The 23,115-nt window shown below is 42.8% G+C and overlaps 1 protein-coding gene across 1 annotated transcript in view; it reads left to right on the forward strand.

Annotated features, from left to right (window-relative positions):
• The first annotated feature begins 7,884 nt into the window (after positions 1–7,884).
• Positions 7,885–23,115, forward strand: part of LOC141095455 (ATP-binding cassette sub-family B member 5-like) — a 184,396-nt gene continuing 169,165 nt past the window's right edge. The window contains exon 1 of the mRNA XM_073581462.1: positions 7,885–8,045. Coding sequence (XP_073437563.1) covers positions 8,010–8,045 — 36 coding nt within the window. The 5' untranslated portion in view covers positions 7,885–8,009. The remainder of the gene's footprint in view (positions 8,046–23,115) is intronic.

The following is a 23,115-nucleotide window of genomic DNA, read 5'->3' on the forward strand; positions in this document are numbered from 1 at the left end:
CTGTGTGTATGGCAAAGTGTCCTGCTCCCTCCAAACTCAAAGTACCTCAGATTTACACCTGGCTCCAAGTAGGCCTCTGCCTACTACCTGATTTTCCCTGGGCTCCATCACCGCCAGTTGGTGCTCGGAAGTGCTGTACGCACAGACAAAACACTCGCTCATGTGTAAGTGGGGTTTGGTAACGTCAGCTGATCCCCTGCTGTGTGTACGGCAAACTCTCCTGCTGCCTACAACTTCTGACTACCTCTGATTTAATATGTTCTCTGATTTGCCCTCTGTCTCCACTCTGTTTTGAGTATTTCCTCCGGCCTACAACACCGCCTGTTTCTGCTCTCAAGTGCCGTCTGCACAATCAACACTTGTTCCTGTGTTACCTGGGTCCTGTAACATCTGCTCATCTCCAGAGGTGAGTCCGGCAATGTCTCCTGCTTTGTCTACATTCCCACTATTTGTAGTGGAAAAGTGGACAGAGCAGGAGACATTGCCTGACTCACCTCTAGGGAGAAGCTGCTGTTACAGAACCCCAGTAACACAGGAACGAGTGTTGGTTGTGCAGACAGCATTTCAGAGCAGCAACTGGCGTGGTTGGAAGCCAGAGGAAATACTCGAAACAGAGTGAAGACAGAGGCCTAATTGAAGTACGTTGACAGTTAGTAGTAGTGTAGAAACAATCTAAAACTGCCACCAAGTAGGCCTCAGCCTACTACCTGATTTTCCTTGGGCTCCGACACCGCCAGTTGGTGCTCAGAAGTGCTGTACGCACAGACAAAACACTCGCTCATGTGTAAGTGGGGTTTGGTAACGTCAGCTGATCCCCTGCTGTGTGTATGGCAAAGTGTCCTGCTCCCTCCACAGTCAAACAACCTCAGATTTACACCTGGCTCCAAGTTGGCCTCGGCCTACTACCTGATTTTCCCTGGGTTCCAACACCGCCAGTTGGTGCTCGGAAGTGCTGTCCACACAGAAAAAACACTTGTTCATGTGTAAGCGGGGTTCGGTAACGTCAGCTGATCCCCTGCTGTGTGGAGGGCAAACTGCTGCTGCCTCCAAATTGTAACTACCTCTGATTTAAACATTCTCTGATTTGGCCTCTGTCTCCACTCTGTCTCTAGTATTTCCCCTGACCTCCAACTCCGCCAGTTCCTGCTCACAGTTGCCGTCCACGCATTCCACACTTGTTCCTGTGTTCCTGGTGTTCTGTTACGTGAGCTGATCCCCCAATGTGTGTCCGGCACTATCTCCTGCGCTGTCCACCTTCCCAATACAAGTGGTGGGAATGTGGACAGAGCAGGAGACATTGCCAGACACACATCAGGGGATCTGCTGACATTACAAAACCCCAGTAACACAGGAACACGTGTGGATTGGGCAGACGGCTACTGTACGCATAAACTGGCGGTGTTGGTGGTCAGGTGAAATCCTGGAAACAGAGTGGAGACAGATGCCTAATTGGAGCACGTTGACAGTCTGTTGTAGCCTACAACCTATATAATGCTGCCACTAAGTAGGCCTTGGCCTACACCATGATTGTTCCTGGGCTCCAACATCACCAGTTGCTGCTCAGAAGTTTCGTTGGCACGGGTACTCCCTCCTGCCCAGCCTGGTTCCAGCACGCCAGCTGTTTCCGGGTAGTGTCAAGGTCACTTTGCCACCAATCCGTAGTCCTGTCGTCTTGCGGCCGAGTTAGCCGACTCTACGGTGCCTGCAGTTTAGGTGACTCCTATTTGGACTGCGGGATCTGGCACTGAAGGCTGGATCCGTAGTGCCAATGGGACATGGACCCCCTGTAGGACTGTGGGTTTCGGTAACTGCGGCTGGCTTGCGGCCTGGCTACTTTGCTTTGGATGGGTACCTTCTGCTACCCATCCGGGTGCCAGCACTGTCAGCTGGTTCTCGCCAGAGCCTTTGGCCTAGGTGCCTCCATCTCGGTATCCGAGGTCCAGCACCGTCAGCTGGTCCTTGGTAGTGCTTTTTAGCACAGGTACCTTCTGCTTAGTAACCGTGGTCCAGCACCGTCAGTTGGTCCTCGGTAGTGCCATTGGCTCTTGTTCCTTCTGCTGCCCATCCGGGTTCCAGCACTGTCAGCTGGTTCTCGCCAGAGCCTTTGGCCTAGGTGCCTCCATCTCGGTATCCGAGGTCCAGCAACATCAGCTGGTCCTTGGTAGTGGTTTCTAGCACAGGTACCTCCTGCATAGTAACCGGGGTCCAGCACCGTCAGCTGTTCCTCAGTAGTGCCATTGGCTCTTGTTCCTTCTGCTGCCACTACGGGTTCCAGTACTGTCAGCTGGTTCTCGCCAGTTTCCCAGCCTTCTTGTACCTTCTGCTACATTGCCAAGATCAAGCTTTTTGAAATTGTCTATGGTAATACTTATTGATCTCCATGACGATGACCCTGATGACGACGACCCTGAAGACCACACCAAAGAAGACCAGAAATATGACCCTAAATAATATAACCAAGAGGACAAAGAACATGAAGACAACCACCAAGATACAGAAGAACAAGAAGCAGAAGAAGCAAAAGCAGAAGAACAGAAAGCAGAAGAACATTAAGCATAAGACTAAAAATCAGCATAGAAGATATCAAAATTATAAGCAGAAGAAGACTAAGCAGTAAATGGGGGTGAGTCCGTTCCTCCTCGTGGTGCCCCTGGAAAATGCCTGCTGCTGCAGGCCAAACTGAACGTGGACAAATCCTGTTGTAAATCTTTTGTGACAGGCAGAACGTAAGGTGTAATCTTATAACTTTTATAGATAAGTACTACAGGAATGCCTGTCACCATAAGAAAATGAAGAAAAAGAAGAATAGGAAGAAGATGAAGAAATAGCATATGAAAATTAATAATAGCTGAATATGAAGAATGGAAAAAAAAATAATGGGAAGAAGGTGAAGAAGAAGTAGATGAATAAGGTGAAGAAAAAGTTGATGAAAAAAATGCTACTGCTGCGGATCATGAAGGAGAAAGTGTCGGAGAAGTACAAAAGAAGGTTAAGTGCATGGAAGTTGTGAAACATACATATCTGACAAAATATAAAAAAGTTAACATAGTCAATATCTTTTTAACTGCGAACGTCTTGAAAAAAAAAATTGGAATTAATGCTATGCCATGTGATTTGAATAAACCACTATGCCTTTAATGTCTCCTCCACCTCCCACAATACATTCTACATGATTCTTATTTGTTTTCAATTATGTAGAATTAGCCAACAAGGAAATAAAGGGCTTTTTTTCATTCCGATACCGGAAGTCCCATTGACTTGAATGGGACTTCCGGTATCAGAATCGGCGATACCCGATATTTTTTTCGTATCGGGCGATGCCATCCGATACGATATTTTTGGGTATCGAACGGTATCACGCAACACTAGTCGTAATGGATTCAAATCCTGGAGGTCCTGCAAGGTCGCCCTGCTCATGCCAGCATATGTCCAGACCCATTTAAAGTTTGCCAATGACCATCTGGATGATCCAGAGAAGACATGGGAGAAGGTCATGTGGTCAGATGAGACTAAAATTTAACTTTTTGGTATCAACTCCACTCGCCGGGTTTAGAGAAGAAGGATGAACACAACTCATCCCAACTGTGAAGAATGATTGGGGAAACATCATACTTTGGAGATGCTTTTCTGCAGAGGGGACAGGACGACTGCACCGTATTGAAGGGAGCATGGATGGATGGATGAATCGCAAAATTTTGGCCGAAAACCTCCTTCTCTCAGTAAGAGCATTGAAGATGAGTGGTGGCTGGGTCTTCCAGCATGACAATGATGCGAATTTCACAGCCAGGGCAACTAATGAGTGACTGTAATAAATCACATACAGTGGGGGAAATAAGTATTTGATCCATTGCTGATTTTATAAATTTGCCCACTGACAAAGACATGAGCAGTCTATAATTTTAAGGGTAGGTTAATTTTAACATTGAAAGATAGAATATCATAATTAAAATCCAGAAAATTACATTGTATAAATTATATAAATTTATTTGCATTTTGCAGTGAGAAATAAGTATTTGATCCCTCTGGCAAACAAGACTTAATACTTGGTGGAAAAACTCTTCTTGGCAAGCACAGCAGTCAGACCTTTTTTGTAGTTGATGATGAGGTTTGCGCACATGTCAGGAGGAATTTCGGGCCACTCTTCTTTTGCAGATCATCTCTAAATCATTAAGATTTTGAGTCTGTCGCTTGGCAGCTTGGAGCTTCAACTCCGTCCATAAGTTTTCTATGGGATTAAAGTCTGGAGGCTGGCTAGGCCACTCCATGACCGTAATGTGCTTCTTTTTGAGCCACTACTTTGTTGCCTTGGCTGTATGTTTTGGGTCATTGTCTTGCTGGAAGATGAAGCCATGACCCATTTTTAATGTCCTGGTGGAAGGAATGAGATTGTTACTCAGGATTTTGCGGTACATGGCTCCATCCATTCTCACATTGCTGTGGTGAAGTAGTCCTGTGCCCTTAACAGAGAAACACCTTCAAAACATGTTTCCACCTCCATGCTTGACAGTGTGGGATGGTGTTCTTTGGGTGATAAGCAGCATTTCTCTTCCTCTAAACACAGCGAGTTGAGTTAATGCCAAAGAACTCAATTTTTGTCTCATCTGACCACAGCACCTTCTCACAATTATTTACAGAATCAGCCAGGTGTTCATTGGCAAACTTCTTATGGGCCTGCACATGTGCCTTCTTGAGCAGGGGGACCTTGCAGGCACTGCAGGCTTTCTTTACGGCGTAATGTGTTACCAATGGTTTTCTTGGTGACTATGGTCCCAGCTGCCTTGAGATCATTAACAAGCTCCCCCCATGTAGTTTTAGGCTGATCTCTCACCTTACTCATGATCAAGGAAACCCCACGAGACGACATTTTGCATGGTGCCCCAGATCGATGTCAATTGACAGTCATTTTGCATTTCTTCCATTTTCTTTCTATTGCCCCAACAGTTGTCTCCTTCTCACCAAGCGTCTTACTTATGGTTTTGTAGCCCATTCCAGCTTTGTGCAGGTCTATGATCTTGTCCCTGTCATCCTTAGAAAGCTCTTTGGTCTTGCCAATGTTGGAGAGGTTAGAGTCTGACTGATTAATTGAGTCTGTGGGCAGTAGTCTTTTATAAAGGTGACTGTAAGACAGCTGTCTTTAATGGAGGTAATTAGTTGATTACGAGCGCCTAACTGGTCTTTAGGAGCCAGAACTCTTAATGGTTGGTAGGGGATCAAATACTTATTTCTCAATGCAAAATGCAAATAAGCTTATATAATTTATACAATGTGATTTTCTGGATTTTATTTTTGATATTCTATCTCTCAATGTTAAAATTAACCTACCCTTAAAATTATAGACTGCTCATGTCTTTGTCAGTGGGCAAACTTACAAAATCAGCAAGGGATCAAATACTTATTACCCCGACTATGTCCAAAAAAAGAAATGTTAGACACTTCAAATGTAACATTGAAAACACACTCTCCCTGAAGGCAATGATAACGCCGCCAGAGTACACAAAAGTGATTCCAGCTGGTTAATTATAAACATAATCTTTATTATTATGACATTAAATACAAAATCATAAAAAAACAGGGTGGGAAAAGACTTCCAATAGGGAGAGGTGCAAAATGTGGACTGGGTATATGGAAGGTCACTGTAAAAGAGGTGGGGGGTCACATAGTCAAGAGGTAAGAAATATTTTTTTATATGGATCACACTTCTAAAGGTACCAAGCTGATAAGCTTTCAAATATAAAGTGCATAGTGCCTCCAAATGGATACTATTTTCATAAAGGACCAAAAAAAGAAAAGGAAAGAAAGCTGCCAGGAGTGTACTAGCCGCAGCATATGATTCCTCATGGTGACAGCGATGAAAATGCAGCTTACAAACGGTCCCGTACAGTGCTATACAGCTATAGTGCTATTCAAAACATCATAAAATCAATGGGACCAAAACATGTACATCAGCTGAAGAGATCACCAACACCAGGACCTTGAGAAATCCACCTCCTCATCCCCTAATCCAGGGATCCCCAACCTGTAGCTCGGGAGCCACATGTGGCTCGTAATCTGATAAATTGTGGCTCGTGGCTGTCTGCTAGCTTGGTGCATTAGCTCCAGGCCCAGCAAAGAGCTATGAAGGGCACATCTCAAAATGGTGAATTTTGTGAGAAATCCGGTACAGAAGAGCAGATCTGGATGCACATATACTGGTCTTAGGGGTTTAGAGATAATTTAAGGATGGTGGGCTGGAGACAGGATGATAGGTCAGAGTAGGTGCTTGAAGCTGGATACCACAGTGGTGGGAGTGCTTGATGGGAGAATACTGAAAGGGGAAATTGTGGGAACCCTTGGATCTTGATATACTGCTTCTGTGGAAATGCTTTGGCTTTTGTTATACCCATAATAGGGGCTTTGGTTGCAACTAATGTGAGGGAGTGTGGGAGTCGGTTGTGGCTCGTGACCATCTCTCAAAGCTGAACATTGCTCGCGACCCTCTCTCCGAGCTGGATGTGGCTTGCGATCCTCTCTCAGAGCTGGATCTGTCTCTTAAGGTCAGAAAGGTTGGAAACCACTGCCCTAATCCATTTCACCTACGCTTCTTCTATGTTTATTTTTGCATTAGGACATTCAGTTTGTCTGTTCTGTTTTTGTGAACAAATGGAATCAATGCCCGACATGGATCTATTGTATAATTAAGCCAAAATGGAAGCAGATGGACTAGAGTTGAGCGACTTTGGTCGGATCGGATTTCATGAAACAAAATTTGTTTCAGATGAAGCTCGTCCGACTAGGGCAAAAAAAGTCAGAGTTTTGTCCGAAACCCGACCCAAATACAAGTCAATGGGGAATAAAAGTCGGCATTGAGCGGATGAATGTCATCCGCTCAATGCCGACTTTTATCTCCCATTGACTTGCATTGGGGTCGGGTTTCGGACGAAACTCTGACTTTTTTTGCCCTAGTCGGACCAGTTTCATCTGAAACAAATTTTGTTTCATGAAACCCGATCCGACCAAAGTCGCTCAACTCTAAGATGGACCCATTTGATTTTTTTCACTTTGGTCCATTTGGGTCCTATTACATGTCAGTTTTTAGAACAGATGAAAAAGTTCATACTTCAGAAATTTTTCTTATCTTTTTCCTGTGTTCTATTGAGCACCCCATCTTTTTTTTGGTTCTTATAGAGGCGTTGGAGAGCTTAATGGATAAAAAAAAAGAAAGTAAATATAGTGTAAAAGAAAAAAATGATGGCTTGTAGTTGAGTGCAAATGAATCTTCAAGCATTTATTTTCTTAACACAAGCAGAGCTATTCAGCTTTAACCTATATATACATATATTGAAACAGTGCTCAGTGGTTTATCTGGTGGGGGACTGGCATGGCATATGCCCTAGGATCTGGGGGCATGTACAAGCCATGGGCCTTGAAGTAACACTTTGCCCTGAATGAACCAAAGCTCAGCTATGACTCTGACCTGTTTACGGTTGGAATTAGGCTGAATCAGAGTAGTTGTACTATGGTAGAATACATTTTTACTAGATAAAAATATATTTTTCCAGGAATGTTAAAGTCTGGACACATGCTGGTATTGACTCCAAAAAGAACAAAGCAACAAAGACAGGATGTCTAAAAATCTGCTTCAAAGTTATAAAACCAAAGTACAGGATACAGAAACTTAAAACATGACTAATCCACACTAACCTGTTCTAATTCTACTAAATACTAATAAAGCATTTCAAAATGATAGCAAAAATCTGTACGTTGCCACCTAAGTTAGGATTCAGATCACAATATTGGGATATAGTCAGATGTATGGCATTTGTATACAGCAGCTGCCGCATTTTGGATTCAGCTGATAAAACAGGTGGAGATGGGAGTGGCGCAATACATAGTATGCCATTCCGGAAACAAAGCTGTCATATGAAGCAGCAATCCAAACCCATACACAGGACCCAGTCTCACTCCTCCTCCTCCTTCCCCTGCCTGGCTCCCTAAAGCTAACAGACAGTAAGAAAAGCGCAGGCGACAGAATGGCTGCAAAGAGAAGAAGAGACTTGAATTCTGGGGTAAGGACAATCTAATTGTTGCTACACAACATGTGGAATCTGTCTGTCGGTACAAATCCTAACAATGACTATGCAAATTCACATCATAATCCGAAGATGAGTGGAAACAATGATTACTACGGAAAGGATGGAGATTACAGAATGCATTTGTGTCCTCACTTAGCACCAAACCGACTGTTATGTTCTGTCTTTGTGTCATAATGTGAATTACTTAGATTTTTTTTTGCTATTGCTTTAACTCGTCATCCTTTATGATGACATCTCTAGGATTCTATTTTTATCTTTGCTATTATTTCACTTTGAGAAACGTATCTACATTCAGGCTCGGACTTACCAAAAGGATCAGGTGAATCTCCCGATCAGCCCCTTTGCAGGATCAGACGATCCTTACACGCAAAATACACTTAATGTATCTTGTTCAGAAAAGGGCAGTAGATCATTCATTTAAAGCAGCACTCCAGTGGGTTTTTTTTAATTCAGCAATGAAGTGGTGTCAGTAATCTTAATTCCATGACCCTTGTATTATATTTACCAGCCGCCATCTTCAACTTTTCCAGGCACCGCTGCAGTCCTGCGCCGCTATCTCATGACTAACCGCAAGTCAGAGGTAGAGGTCACAATTTGGTCTCAAAGTAAGTCTATGAGAAGCTCATTCTGGCCTCGTTCTGGCCTCGTTCTGGCCCCGTTCTGGCCCCGTTCTGGCCTCGTTCTGGCCCCATTTTGGCCCCGTTCTGGCCTCGTTCTGGCCCCGTTCTGGCCCCGTTCTGGCCCCGTTCTGGCCTTGATCTGGCCTCGTTCTGGCCCCATTCTGGCTCTCATAGACTTACATTGAGTAGTGACTTCTGGATCGCCCAGCAAACTCTGTAGCGATCCAGCAGGTCACAAGCTGCAGAAGACCGACTGGAGTGGGGGCCGATAACAGATAAAGACAGTGGTTGGCAAGTATAAGACTCGGGTCAGGGAACTTAGATTAGTTACACCACCTCAGCAATGCTATAAAAAAAATTGCTGACGTGGTGCTTTAACAAACAAGTTTATTGTTATATACTAGCAAATTTGTGAACAAGGGTTTGGTAATATTTCATGTAGCTGAACAGTGAGTCCCCAGGATCAATGTCACTGCTGAGCCCTTAGTGCTCAGTCCGACACTGTTTACATTATATACTTTTTACTGCTCTGGATATTATCCTCACAATATGATCTTTCTGGAAACTAACTATACAATATATTGTATCTGCTGGAATTGGTAGTAGAACCTCCTAAAAAAACAGCAAAGTAGCCCATGGTATTATAATTGATATTTTTAGCCCCCAGTATGATCTAAAAACAGACAGAAACGTGTTTAAAAAGCTATTTTCAAAATAAAAACAAGTTATCCTCTATCCATAGGATCGGGGATAACTTACTGATTACTGGGGCTCTAATGACAGCGACTCTCAGTTATATTGAGACCTGGGCTTCAGAATCCTGAGAACAAGGCTTGTAGTCCCATCCAGGATAGAGAAGAGCTGCAAATATGCATGCTCCGCTTCATTCATTGTTTACGAGACTAATCAAGCATTGCACTTAGAAGTCTCATAGACAATAAATGGATTGGAGGTCATGCATATGCCACTCCGCTCCACATTCAGGAAGGGGCATCGAAGCAATGATCTCAGAATAGCTGAGTGTTCCAGCAGTTAGACTCCCAGTGATAAGCAAGTAATCCTCTATGCAGTGGATAGAGGATAACTTGTTCTTTAGAGAATAAACCTTTAAGATTACGCTCCCGATGATCTTTGTGTGTCAAATCGGCAGCACTTCAATTTCTCTTGTGAATTTTCTATGTGGATTTTCCTCACAGACTTGCATCAGATGCAGAAAATATTTTTAGTGTGTTTCCGCAGCTTAAATGCATCAAAAACGCATGTGATCCTTACCTAATTAAATCAATAAAGTTTTGCCAAAGTCAAATACCATTTAACCCCTTCCCGACCTTTGACGCCTATGTAGGCATCATGAAAATTTGTGCCATTCCGACCTGTGATGCCTACGTAGGTGTCATGGCAGAAATCGAGTACCTGCAGGTCGGGTGACTGGAGTCACTGATTGGTCACCCGACCTGCAGGTACAGGAGGACTTGTACTTCACCCTGGGGGGGTAGCCTTGCCTCCCCATGGCTATGATCGTTCTGATTGGCTGTTGAAAGTGAAACAGCTAATCAGGGAAATTGTAATATTTCACCAATGAAACTTGGTGAAACATTACAATCCAGCCATGGTCGATCCTGCAATATCATCGGTCATGGCTGGATACCGCAATCTGCCCCCCACACCGACTGACGGGGGCCATCTGCCACCACCATCAGTATTTGTTCCCCTCCCCTTGGCTCCCCCCACCTTTGGATTCTCCCCCTCCCTTGGTACCTCCTGAGTCCCGATGTCCCTCCGTCATCCCCCATGGGCGCCGCCATCTTCCAAAATGGCGGGCGCACTGCCGGCCGGCAGATTCAATCATTCAATCCAGGTATATTTTGATCGCTGTGATAGACCCTATCACAGTGATCAAAATAAAAAAATAGTAAATAAACCCCCCTTTATCACCCCCATAGGTAGGGAAAAATAATGAAATAAAGAATATATATTTATTTTTCCATTGGGGTTAGGGTTAAGGTTAGAATTAGGGTTAAGGTTGGAATTAGGGTTAGGGTTGGAATTAAGGTTAGGGTTAGGGTTGGAATTAGGGTTGGGGTTGGAATTAGGGTTAGGGTTAGGATTGGAATTTGGGTTGGGTTGGGATTAGAATTAAGATTAGGGTTAGGGCTGTGATGGGGTTAGGGTTGGGATTAGGGTTAGGTGTTGTGAGTTCATTTTCCCCTTCACCATTGAGGTCTGATGAACTCCCTCTTCTGGTGAAGGAAGGTAGTGAGGCTGATTACAAAGCACCTGAGCAGAATGATGATGACTTGGTGACTGGAATTGCTGACTGGATATAAGGCAGCCGACGCCCTTCTGCCTTGCGGGTGATTTCTCTGAGGGATTCCAGGAGACCAGTCTGATTCCTGCTCCTCAAAAGCTAAGTTTTCTGCTCTAATTTTTGCATTTGTGTTTTTGTTTTGTTTTGCCTTGTTTTTCTGGATTTCTGCCATTCCCTTCTGGGGTGAGCTGAATTCCTTTTTGCTCTGTCTTCAGAAAATACCTGAGTACTGAAATAGTCTTTTTGAAGCCTAGCGTCTTCAGGGCTTTTTTCCCTATCAGTCTGTTGGCTCTTGTTTTGAGAGGGTTTTGGCGGATTGCAGACAGCAGCTTTTCTATCCTGTCCTATTTAGTTAGCTTGGGCCCCATCATTTGCTCAGCCTATCTTTCTATCTGTGTGAGTGTTTTTTCATCTTGCTTCACTGTCATTATATGTTGGGGGCTGCCTATTGCTTTGGGGTCTGCTCTGGGGCAGTTTAGATTTCCCTTTCTGTCTTTAGGCTATGTAGTTCTCCGGCTGTGATCGAGGGGTCTAGGGCACCATAGGAACCCCCCACGGCTACTGCTAGTTGTTGTTAGGTTCAGGGGTCTGCAATCCGATAGCTGCCAACTTCTCTGGTTTTCTGGACTTAGCTAGTATTTCTGGTTTTGCCTTCTACGGTGACTCATTCATAACAGTTAGGCGTGTGTTTAGGGTTATGGTTAGGTTTGGTATTAGGGTTAGGGGTTGGTTAGGGTTGTGGTTAGGGTTAAGGGTGTGTTGGGGTTAGGGTTGGAGTTAGAATTGGTGGGGTGTCCACTGTTTAGGCACATCAGGGGGTCTCCAAACGCGACATGGCGCCACCATTAATTCCAGCCAATTATGCATTCAAAAAGTCAAACGGTGCTCCCTCCCTTCCAAGCCCCAACGTGTGCCCAAACAGTGGTTTACCCTAGCATATGGGGTATCAGCGTACTCAGGAGAACTTGGACCCCAAAGTTGTTGTGCAATTTTTCCTGTCACCCTTGTGAAAATAAAAAATTGCACGCTAAATAATCATATCTTGAGGAAAAAAATGATTTTTTATTTTCACGGCTCTGCGTTATAAACTTCTGTGAAGCACTTGGGTGCCCACCACACATCTAGATAAGATCCGTGGGGGGTTTAGTTTCCAAAATGGGGTCACTTGTGGGGGGGTTTCTACTGTTTAGGCATGTTTAGGCACATCAGGGGCTCTGCAAATGTAACATGATGCCCGCAGACCACTCCATCAAAGTCTGCATTTCAAAACATCACTATTTCCCTTCCGAGTTCCGAAGTGTGCCCAAACAGTGGTCCCCCCCCACATATGGGGTACCTGAGTACTCAGGACAAACTGTGCAACAACTTTTGGGGTCCAATTTCTCCTGTTACCCTTGTGAAAATAAAAAATTGCGGGCAAAAATATCATTTTTTGAGGAAAGCAAATTATTTTTTATTTTTACGGCTCTGCGTTATAAACTTCTGTGAAGCACTTGGGGGTTCAAAGTGCTCACCACACATATAGATAAGTTCCTTGGGGGGTCTAGTTTCCAGAATGTGGTCACTGGTGGGAGAGGTCCAATGATTAGGCACACAGGCGCTCTCCATACGCTACATGGTGTCTGCTAACGATTGGAGCTAATTTTCCATTCAAAAAGACAAATGGCGCTCCTTCCCTTCCGAGCCCTGCCATGTGCCCAAACAGTGGTTCCCCACCACATTTGGGGTTTCAGCGTACTCAGGACAAATTGGACAACAACTTTTGGGGTCCACTTCCCCCTTTTACCCTTGGGAAAATAAAAAAAAATGTTGCTAAATGATCATTTTTGTGACTAAAAAGTTAGTTGTTCATTTTTTCCTTCCATGTTGCTTCTGCTGCTGTGAAACACCTGAAGGGTTAATAAACTTCTTGGATGTGGTTTTTATCAGCTTGAGGGGTGCAGTTTTTATGGTGTCACTTTTGGGCATTTCAGCCATATAGACCCCTCAAATTGACTTGAAATGTGAGATGGTCTCTAAAAAAAATCTTTTTGTGAATTTTGCTGTAAAAATGAGAAATCGCTGGTCAACTTTTAACCCTTATAACTTCCTAACAAAAAAAATTTTGTTTCCAAAATTGTGCTGATGTAAAGTAGACATGTGGAAAATGTTATTTATTAGCTATTTTGTGTCACATAACTCTCTGGTTTAACAGAATAAAAATTCAATATTTGAAAATTGCGAAGTATTCAAAATATTTGCCAAATTTCCGTTTTTTTCACAAATGAACGCAAAAATTATTGACCTAAATTTACCACTAACATGAAGCCCAATATGTCACGAAAAGACAATCTCAGAATTGCTAGGATCCGTTGAAGCGTTCCTGAGTTATTACCTCATAAAGGGACACTGGTCAGAATTGCAAAAAATGGCCAGGTTATTAAGGTCAAAATAGGCTGGGTCATGAAGGGGTTAAAGCATGACATGCCAACAAAAGACAAAAAAGCAGCATCAAAAATGAGATAAAAATGCATGTTAAAAAACACACAATGAAAAAATTTACATAATAGGAGAAGAAATGGTGCAGAAATTCTTCAGTGTCAAAAACGTACCAAAAGCTCATTGGGTGAATGTACCCTAAGGGTATAACAGGAATATAACTGGGAAGAAAGTGCAATAGTGTCTTATCCAATGACAATAAGGTGTCGGGAAAAAATGAGATACACTGATCTTACTGAGTTGCTTAATGGCAACACATGAACAACATGTAACAGCTGCTGCACAGATACTGGTTGAGAGGACGACCACAGGTATAAGGAAAACAGCGTGATGTATCACTCATGCGCTGCTGACATAAAATCATTTAAATCAAATAATTTATTAGAACAAATTTACAAGTCAACACATTTCGAGGTCACGCCGGACCTCTTCATCAGGACAAGCCTGGTGAGAATGTATGGTATAGCTATCTTTTATACTATGCTGCTTGAAAAGCCCACCAAACTTGGCACATGTCGTGTCAAAGTTCAAATATGGCACAAGAATGAATGCAGATGTCAGCCCCGATACCAATTACAAAGATGAGTTACAAAGAACACATTGGAGCACATTTGAAATGTCCTTACAGAGATCAGATGATAAAGAAATAGTACACTAATAAAAAATAGCAATTCATAAAGATAAAAAATAAAAAAAAATAAACAATGTAGATAATCCTCGTGACATATTTGAACTTTGACACGACATGTGCCCAGTTTGGCAGTCTTTTCAAGCAGCATAGTATAAAACAGAGTTCCCCAACTCCAGTCCTCAAGAGCCACCAACAGGTCATGTTTTCAGAATTTCATTAGTATTGCCCAGGTGATGGAATTATTGCCTGTGCAGGTACTGCAATTATCACCTGAGCCATACTAAGGAAATCCTGAAAACATGATCTGTTGGTGGGCCTTGAGGACTGTAGTTGGGGAACACTAGTACAAAAGATAGCTATACCATGCAGTTTCACCAGGTTTGTCCTGATGAAGAGGTCCAGTGTTACCTCGAAACACGTTGACTTATAAACCTGTTCTAATAAATTATTTGATTTTAAGGATTTTATCTCAGCAGCGCATGAGTGATACCTCCCGATGCTTTCCTTATACCCTAAGGGTATAACGCTGCAAGAAGAGATATAGTACAAGAATCTTTAACCCATTAAGAATGTGACATAAAAATGAGTGTATGTATGTGTGTGTGTGTATCAGCCAATCACTAAGCATCTTTCATTTCACCAGAGCTGTTTAAAGGGAATCTGTCACCCCTTTTTTGAGATATCATTTAATGATATAATTCAATTGTGTGTCACATAAGGATTCTCTTAGTACTTTTGCTTCCCCCTGACCCTGCACCTTTCATGCATAAATACCTTTTTTATATCGGTTCAGATGTATGTAAACTGCCGCTGTCCGGTCCGCTGGGCGGGGCTTATTCACCTGCTCCCCCCCTCCCTGTCTTGCTCTACGCATTTCTTGTATGGCACACAAAAAACTTGATAAGTAACATTTCCCACATGTTTACTTTACATCAGCACAATTTTGGAACCAAAATTTTTTTTTGTTAGGAAGTTATAAGGGTTAAAAATTGACCAGCGATTTCTCATTTTTGCAACACCATTTTATTTTTACGGACCACATCACATTTGAAGTCACTTTGAGGGGTCTATATGATAGAAAATACCCAAAAGTGACCCCATTCTAAAAACTGCACCCCTTAAGGTGCTCAAAACCATATTCAAGAAGTTTATTAACCCTTTAGGTGCGTCACAGGAATTTTTTGAATATTTAAAAAAATGAACATTTAACTTTTTTTCACAAAAAAAATACTTCAGGTTCAATTTTTTTATTTTACCAAGGGTAACAGGAGAAATTGGACTGCAAAAGTTATTGTGCAATTTGTCCTGAGTACGCTGATACCTGATATGTGGGGGGGAACCACTGTTTCGGCGCATGGCAGAGGTCAGAAGGGAAAGAGCGCCATTTGACTTTTTCATTGCAAAATTGGCTGGAATTGAGATCGGACGCCATGTCGCGTTTAGAGAGCCCCTGATGTACCTAAAGAGTGGAAACCCCCCACAAGTGACCCCATTTTGGAAACTAGACCCCCCAAGGAACTTATCTAGATATGTTATGAGAACTTTGAACCCACAAGGGCTTCACAGAAGTTTATAACGTACAGCGGTACAATTAAAAAATCATATTTTTTCCACAAAAATGATCTTTTCACCCCCAATTTTTATTTTCTCAAGGGTAACAGGACCCTAAAAGTTATTGTGCAATTTGTCCTGAGTACGCTGATACCCCACATGGCAGAGCTCGGAAGGGAAGCAGCGCCATTTGACGTTTTTGGCTGGAATTGAGATCGGACACCATGTCGGGATTGGAAAACCTCTGATGTACCAAAACAGTGGAAACCCCCCACACACGTTGGGGCTTGGAAGGGAAGTAGTGACATTTTGGAATGCAGACTTTGATGGAATGGTCTGCAGGTGTCATGTCGCATTTGTAGAGCCCCTTATATACCTAAACAGTGGAATGGAAACCCCCCACAAATGACACCATTTTGGAAACTAGACCCCCCAAGGAACTTATCTAGATGTGTGGTGAGCACTTTGAACCCCCCAGTGCTTCACAGAAGTTTATAATGCCTGGGCGTGAAAATAAAAAAATCGTATTTTTTCCACAAACATGATCTTTTAGTCACCAATTTTTTTATTTTCCCAAGGGTACAAAGATAAATTGGACCCCAAAAGTTGTTGTCCAATTTGTCCTGAGTATGCTGATACCTCATATGTGGGAGAAAACTACTGTATGGGCACACATCGGGGCTCGGAAGGGAAGTAGTGACGTTTTGGAATGGAGACTTTGATGGAATGGTCTGCGGGTGTCATGTTGCTTTTGGAGAGCCCCTGATGTACCAAAACAGTGGAAACCCCCCACAAGTGACCCCATTTTGGAAACTAGACCCCCTAAGGAACTTATCTAGATGTGTGGTGAGCACTTTGAACCCCCCAAGGGCTTCACAGAAGTTTATAATGCCCGGGCATGAAAATAAAAAAATCGTATTTTTTCCACAAATATGATCTTTTAGTCCCCAATTTTTTTATTTTCCCAAGGGTAACAGGAGAAATTGGACCCCAAAAGTTGTTGTCCAATTTGTCCTGAGTATGCTGATACCTCATATGTGGGAGAAAACTACTGTATGGGCACACGTCGGGGCTCGAAAGGGAAGTAGTGATGTTATGGAATGCAGACTTTGATGGAATGGTCTGCAGGTGTCATGTGCGTTTGGAGAGCCCCTGATGTACCTAAACTATTGAAACTCCCCACAAGTGACCCCATTTTGGAAACTAGACCCCCTAAGGAACTTATCTAGATGTGTGGTGAGCACTTTGAACCCCCAAGTGATTCACAGAAGTTTATAATGCCCAGGCGTGAAAATAAAAAAAAACATTTTTTTCCACAAAAATGATATTTTTGCCCCCAATTTTTTATTTTCCCAAGGGTAACAGGAGAAATTGGACCCCAAAAGTTGTTTTGAAATTTGTCCTGAGTAGGCTGATACCCTATATGTGGGGGTAAAACACTGTTTGGGCGTATGGCAGAGCTTGGAAGGGAAGGAGCACCATTTGACTTTTTCAACGGAGAATTGGCTGGAATTGAGATCCGACGCCATGTTGCATTTGGAGAGCACCTGATGTGCCCAAACAGTGGAAACCCCTAATTCTAACTCGAACCCTAACCCCAACACACCCCTAACCCTAATCTCAGCCCTAACCCTAGCCCTAGCCCTAACCCTAAGGGGAAAATTGAAATAAATACATTTTCTTTTAATGTTATTTTTCCCTAACTAAGGGGGTGATAACGGGGGGTTTGATTTACTATTTATAGCTGGTTTTTATGTTTGGCAGCTGTCACACGCTAAAAGACGCTTTTTATTGTAAAAATTGTTTTTGCATCACCACATATTGAGAGCTATAATTTTTCCATATTTTGACCCACCGAGTCATGTGAGGTCATATTTTTTGTGCGACGAGTTGACGTTTTTATTGGTATCATGTTCGGGCACGTGACATTTTTTGATCGCTTTTTATTCCGATTTTTGGGACACAGAATGAACAAAAACCAGCGTTTCATTAATTTCTTTTGGAGGGTGCGTTTACACTGTACCACCTGCAGTAAAATTGATAAAGCGGTTTTATTCTTCGGGTCAGTACGGTTACAGCGATACCTCACTTATGTCTTTTTTTATGTTTTGGCGCTTTTATGCAATGAAAACTATTTTATATAAAAAATAATTATTTTTGCATCGCTTTATTCTGTGAGCTATAACTTTTTTATTTTTTTGCTGATGCTGTATGGCGGCTCGTTTTTTATGAGACAAGATGATGTTTTCAGCGGTACCATGGATATTTATATGCGTCTTTTTGATCGCGCATTATTGCACTTTTTGTTCGGCAGTATGATAATAAATCATTATTTTTTGCTTCGTTTTTATTTTTTAAGGGGTTTGCTAAGGGGGTTAACTAATGGGACAGTTTTATAGGGCAGGTCGTTACGGATGTGGCGATACCAAATATGTGTACTTCGATTGTTTTTACTTTTTTTATTTCCAAAAAATGAATTTATTGGGGAATATATTTTTTTTTTATTTATTTAGCGATTTTTTTAAAATTATTTTTACACTTTTTTTTTTTAACTTTATTAGGTTGTCCCAGGGGGAACATCACTGTCCTGTGACAGATCGCTGTGACAGATCAGCGATCTGTCACAGGCATAGACGCAGACTTCCTCATGCCTGCGCTTTGCAGACACTGAGGAAGTCAGCTCCCTACAGGCCCCCGAAGGTCCCCGTCGCCATCTTGGATCCGGAGACCTGTAGGGAAAGAGACCCCCCGCAGCAGCGCTGCACATTGCGCTGCTGTGGGGGGCTCAGGGAAGCACGGAGGGAGCCCCCTCCCTGCCGATGCTTCCCTTTAACCCCAGGTACACCGCGATCATGTGTCACCACGATCAATGTGCCCGTGACCGCCCCTGACACATTGTGCCGGGTGTCAGCTGTGATAATTAGCTGACACCTGGCGGCGATCAGCGGCGCTCACCACGTGGGCGCCGCTGATCGCTGTCACGTACTATCCCGTCCCTGGGAATTAAGTCCCAGGGCACATGGACGGGATAGTACGTCACATGGGATTAAGGGGTTAAAAGAAGGTGATTTGTGATTGGTTGCAGTTGTGGTAACTGAGGCCTATTATTCTTATTATTTCTATGGTGTTATTTTCCTTCTGTAAAGCTGGAAATAGCACAATTTATTACTGTGCCGACACAGACCACCCTCTGACACAGACTGCAGGGGGAGCCTAGTATCACACATGATAGGATTAGATACACATCTCTGCAGACAGTATCACCAAGGATGGGATTAAATACATGGCTCAGCAGACAGCATCACACAGGATAGGATTAGATAGGATTAGATACACAGGTCAGCAGACAGTAAAGGTACTGTCACACTTAGCGATGTACCAGTGATCCCGACCAGCGATATGACGCGGTCAGGATCGCTGGTACATCGCTAAGTGGTCGCTAGTGAGCTGCCAAACAGGCAGATCTCACCAGCGACATCGCTGGGGACGGGGGTCGCTACTTACCTGTCAGACGAGGCGATCCTGCGTCCTCCTGCCCGCGTCCACACGATGCTCGTCGTCACAGCAGGAAGCGCCGCAGGAAGCTGACGACGAGAAACAGTCCAGGACGTTCTTGCACGATCAGCGATAACCAGCGGGGGAGCGGGTTGTAGGTAAGTATCACACATAGCGATATCGCTAGCAATATCGCTATAACGTCACAAGTTATAGCGATATTGCTAGCGATATCTCTTAGTGTGACATGCCCTTAACACACAGGATAGGATTAGATACACCGATCTGCAGTCAGTATCACACAGGATAGGATTAGATACATGGCTGAGCAGACAATAACACACAGGAGAGGATTAGATACACGGCTCAGCAGACAGTATCACACAGGAGAGGATTAGATACACGGCTCAGCAGTAAGTATCACACAGGATAGGATTAGATACACGGCTCAGCAGACAGTAACACACAGGATAGGATTAGATACACAGCTCAGCAGTGTCACACATGATAGGATTAGATACACAGCTCAGCAGACTGTATCACACAGGATAGGATTAGATACACAGCTCAGCAGACAGTAACACACAGGATAGGATTAGATACACTGCTCAGGAGACAGTAACACACAGGATAGGATTAGATACACTGCTCAGGAGACAGTATTCTACAGGACAGAGTTAGATACACAACTCAGCAAACAGTATCACACAGGACAGGATTAGATACACAGCTCAGCAGACGGTATCACACTGGATAAGATTAGATACACAGCTCAGCACAGGATGTGCCAAAGGAGAGGACATTTTCATTCCAAGAATTCCACTCATTTCATCTGATTTGCCTTTTGATTTTAAATGCCTCCAATTTCCACTTTGACTGGCATTTGCAATGTCAATTAACAAAGCTCAGGGACAGTCCCTGAAAGTAGTAGGGGTCAATTTGCAATCTCCATGATTTTCTCAAGGTCAATTTTACATGGCTTGTTCAAGAGTTTGAACTGCCAAAAATCTGTTCATCTTTGCACCGAAAGGAAAAAAACAATAATGTTGTTTATCACAAGGTTCTTGAATGAGTTGAAAATAAAATACTATCAATACTTGGGTAATCGTTTAGTTAATTTGTGTTGCAAATCTGTAGTGTTGAATATATGATGTGAAATGTTTTTATTTGCAATATAATCATTATAATTTGTTATAACTAATCACAGTTAGTTACTATGCCCAGCCAACGCCAGGCTCTTCAGCTAGTATATAACACAACACTCAGTACTAGGTTGGTAGCATCAGACCCACTTTTTTTTAACGTGGAGAATTCCCAGCTGTCAATTTATTAACGCAGTTTGAGGATAAAAAGATGCTCTAGAATTGATATTTCATGCCATATAAAGCGGCATGACAGTTTGTGTTTTCTCCAACCATGGATATTATCTCTTGAGTTATGATTGTGCATCGCAAACTTTTCCCATCCCCATGTTGGTGACTGTGCGAACAAACACCTGCTAATGCAAATATACTGCAAATATACAGCAATGAATGTTAAAACACATTATTCTTCGGTGTACAAAATGGACCAGGATATAAGAGAAAATATTGTTTATTGATGAGTAAAGAACAGATGGCATCCTATTAAAAATGCATAGATTTACTTTAGAATTTTTTTACAGTTATGGTCCTTGACACCAGAACAATGTCTAAATTTTTTTTTTGCTATTTCCCAAACATGAGTATTTAGTAGTCCTTTTATTAGTTTTTTTTAGCTCACATATTCCAATAGTTTCAGTAATGAGATTGTCAAGCTGTGCAGTAGATACATGTGTGTAGATAGATAGATGCTGTAGATAGGGGCCTTCAATGCATGCAAAAAGATATTTAATTATCGGACAGCTCCTATAATTCCCACCTGCCACATGGATATCAGTGGACATTGTACACCACTAAGCCACTACCACAGAGGAAAAAAATGTAACACCTTGCACATAGAAAGAAGGTGATGTGGAAGCTTATGGGAGTAAAGCTGAGATATTTTTGTCTTAAAGGGAACCTGTCACCATTAAATTGCAGTCTAAACTGTAGGCACCATGTTATAGAGCAGATATTTTTGTGAGTGAAGATTCTGTATAACCTGTGTTTTAACCATCTCATCCTCTGCTCTTTCTGGGATTTTCAGTCCTGTGAGCGGTCCTATCAGTGACTGACAGCTTTCTTTGTATAAGACATTGCATGCAAAGACAGCTGTCAGTCACTGATAGAACCGCTCACAGGACTGAAAATCCCAGAAAGAGCAGAGGATTAAATGGTTAAAAGACAAGTTGCACTGAATCGTTAATATTGCGTTGATCCAGGGAGCTAGTCTAATTGCCGTATGTGGAGTCGGGAAGGAATATTTTTCCCCAATGTGAAGCTTACTGTGTCACATGGGGTTTGTTTCGCCTTCCTCTGGATCAACATGTTAGGGCAAGTTAGGATAGGATATGGGTTGAACTAGATGGACTTAAAGTCTCCCTTCAACCTTAATAAATATGTTACTATATTATATATCAATCTGCTCAGCTCCTCCTGCTCTATATCATGATACCTTGAGTTTGGACTGCATTTTCATGTTGACAGGTTCCCTTTAATTATATCCAAACCTCATCACCACTGGTGCCCTGGGAGTATCCTGCAGGGAGTAGTCATTAACTTTGCATGATGCTGATTGAGTATACCGTATTCCCTAAACTGAAGATTCTCAGGACAACATGCTCTGTTGCTATGGAAGCACAGACTTCAACTGCGGCCTAATAGGCAAACAAAGGAATTTCACCTAAAATTGAACGACCAATAATGACTTTCGCCAGAGGCTGAAATTTTAGTCTTTGCCTGGAGTGATGTAAGAGTATCTGTCACAAAAATGCTCTTTTCCAATATTTTTGCAGAAATCATTATATCATAAGATAATAAATATATGTTGCTCCTCCCAAATTAATGTTTCCTCATGAATCTATATTATAGGCTTCTCACATCTTGACCACATGCAGAATATAACTTTCTGTACACAACCTCACATTCACTGCAGAGTTTTCTCAAAGCCCTCTGTGAAGCTCCAGCGTTTAGGCACCGATTTAGACAAACCCTTAGGCTGTGTGCACACGCTGCGGATTTTGCTGCGGTTCCGCAGCGGTTTTGGCCGCTGCGGACCCGCAGCAGTTTCTGCTGCGGTGTACAGTACAATGATTCCCTATGGGAATCAAAAACCGCAGTGTAGACGGTGCGGAATTTTCCGCGCGGATTATCTGCGGTTTTCAATCCGCAGAAAGAATTGACATGTCAATTCTTTCTGCGGATTCTCCTGCGGTTTGCTATCTCCTCCATTGAGGAGATGAAAAACCGCAGGGCAAAACCGCAGAGCAATCCGCAGGCAAAACCGCAGGTCTTTTGACCTGCGGTTTCACCTGCGGATTGTACAAAATCCGCGCGGATGAATCCGCACCTTTTCCGCAGCGTGTGCACACAGCCTTAGGCTCTTTTCACACTTAGGGCCCTTTTCATCAAAGCTTTTACTCCAGAATTGTGGGGTGAAAATCTTTAAGACGCCGCAAAGTTTTGGCATAATGCAAGGCTGCACTAAAATTTTGCGACTTTCAGCATTATCACACCATTTTCACCAAGTGATAACAAAGTGGGCAAGAGCTGGGGCAGGACAGGATTTTCGCTTCCTCATCATCAAATTCATGATGAGTGGTGAAGTTTGCTAGGTCACATATCTTACTTTACTCACATACTGGAGTAAAGTTTGTTGCGAGATGTAGAGATGTAAGCCACTTTTCAGATGCTCCTGATTCATTAAGAGGCATTCACTCCTTTATGAGTCTGGAGCATCTGACTTCCACACAACCCGTCATTAAAACCCAAATATAGACCATATAGGGATAGTGGAGAGAAACATCCAAAAATGAAATTATACCCAAAAGAAGGGAAGTGC

This window comes from Dendrobates tinctorius, unplaced genomic scaffold (genome assembly GCF_039654945.1).
Source record: "Dendrobates tinctorius isolate UK_male_01 unplaced genomic scaffold, ASM3965494v1 ptg000070l, whole genome shotgun sequence".
NCBI classification, from domain to species: domain Eukaryota; kingdom Metazoa; phylum Chordata; class Amphibia; order Anura; family Dendrobatidae; genus Dendrobates; species Dendrobates tinctorius.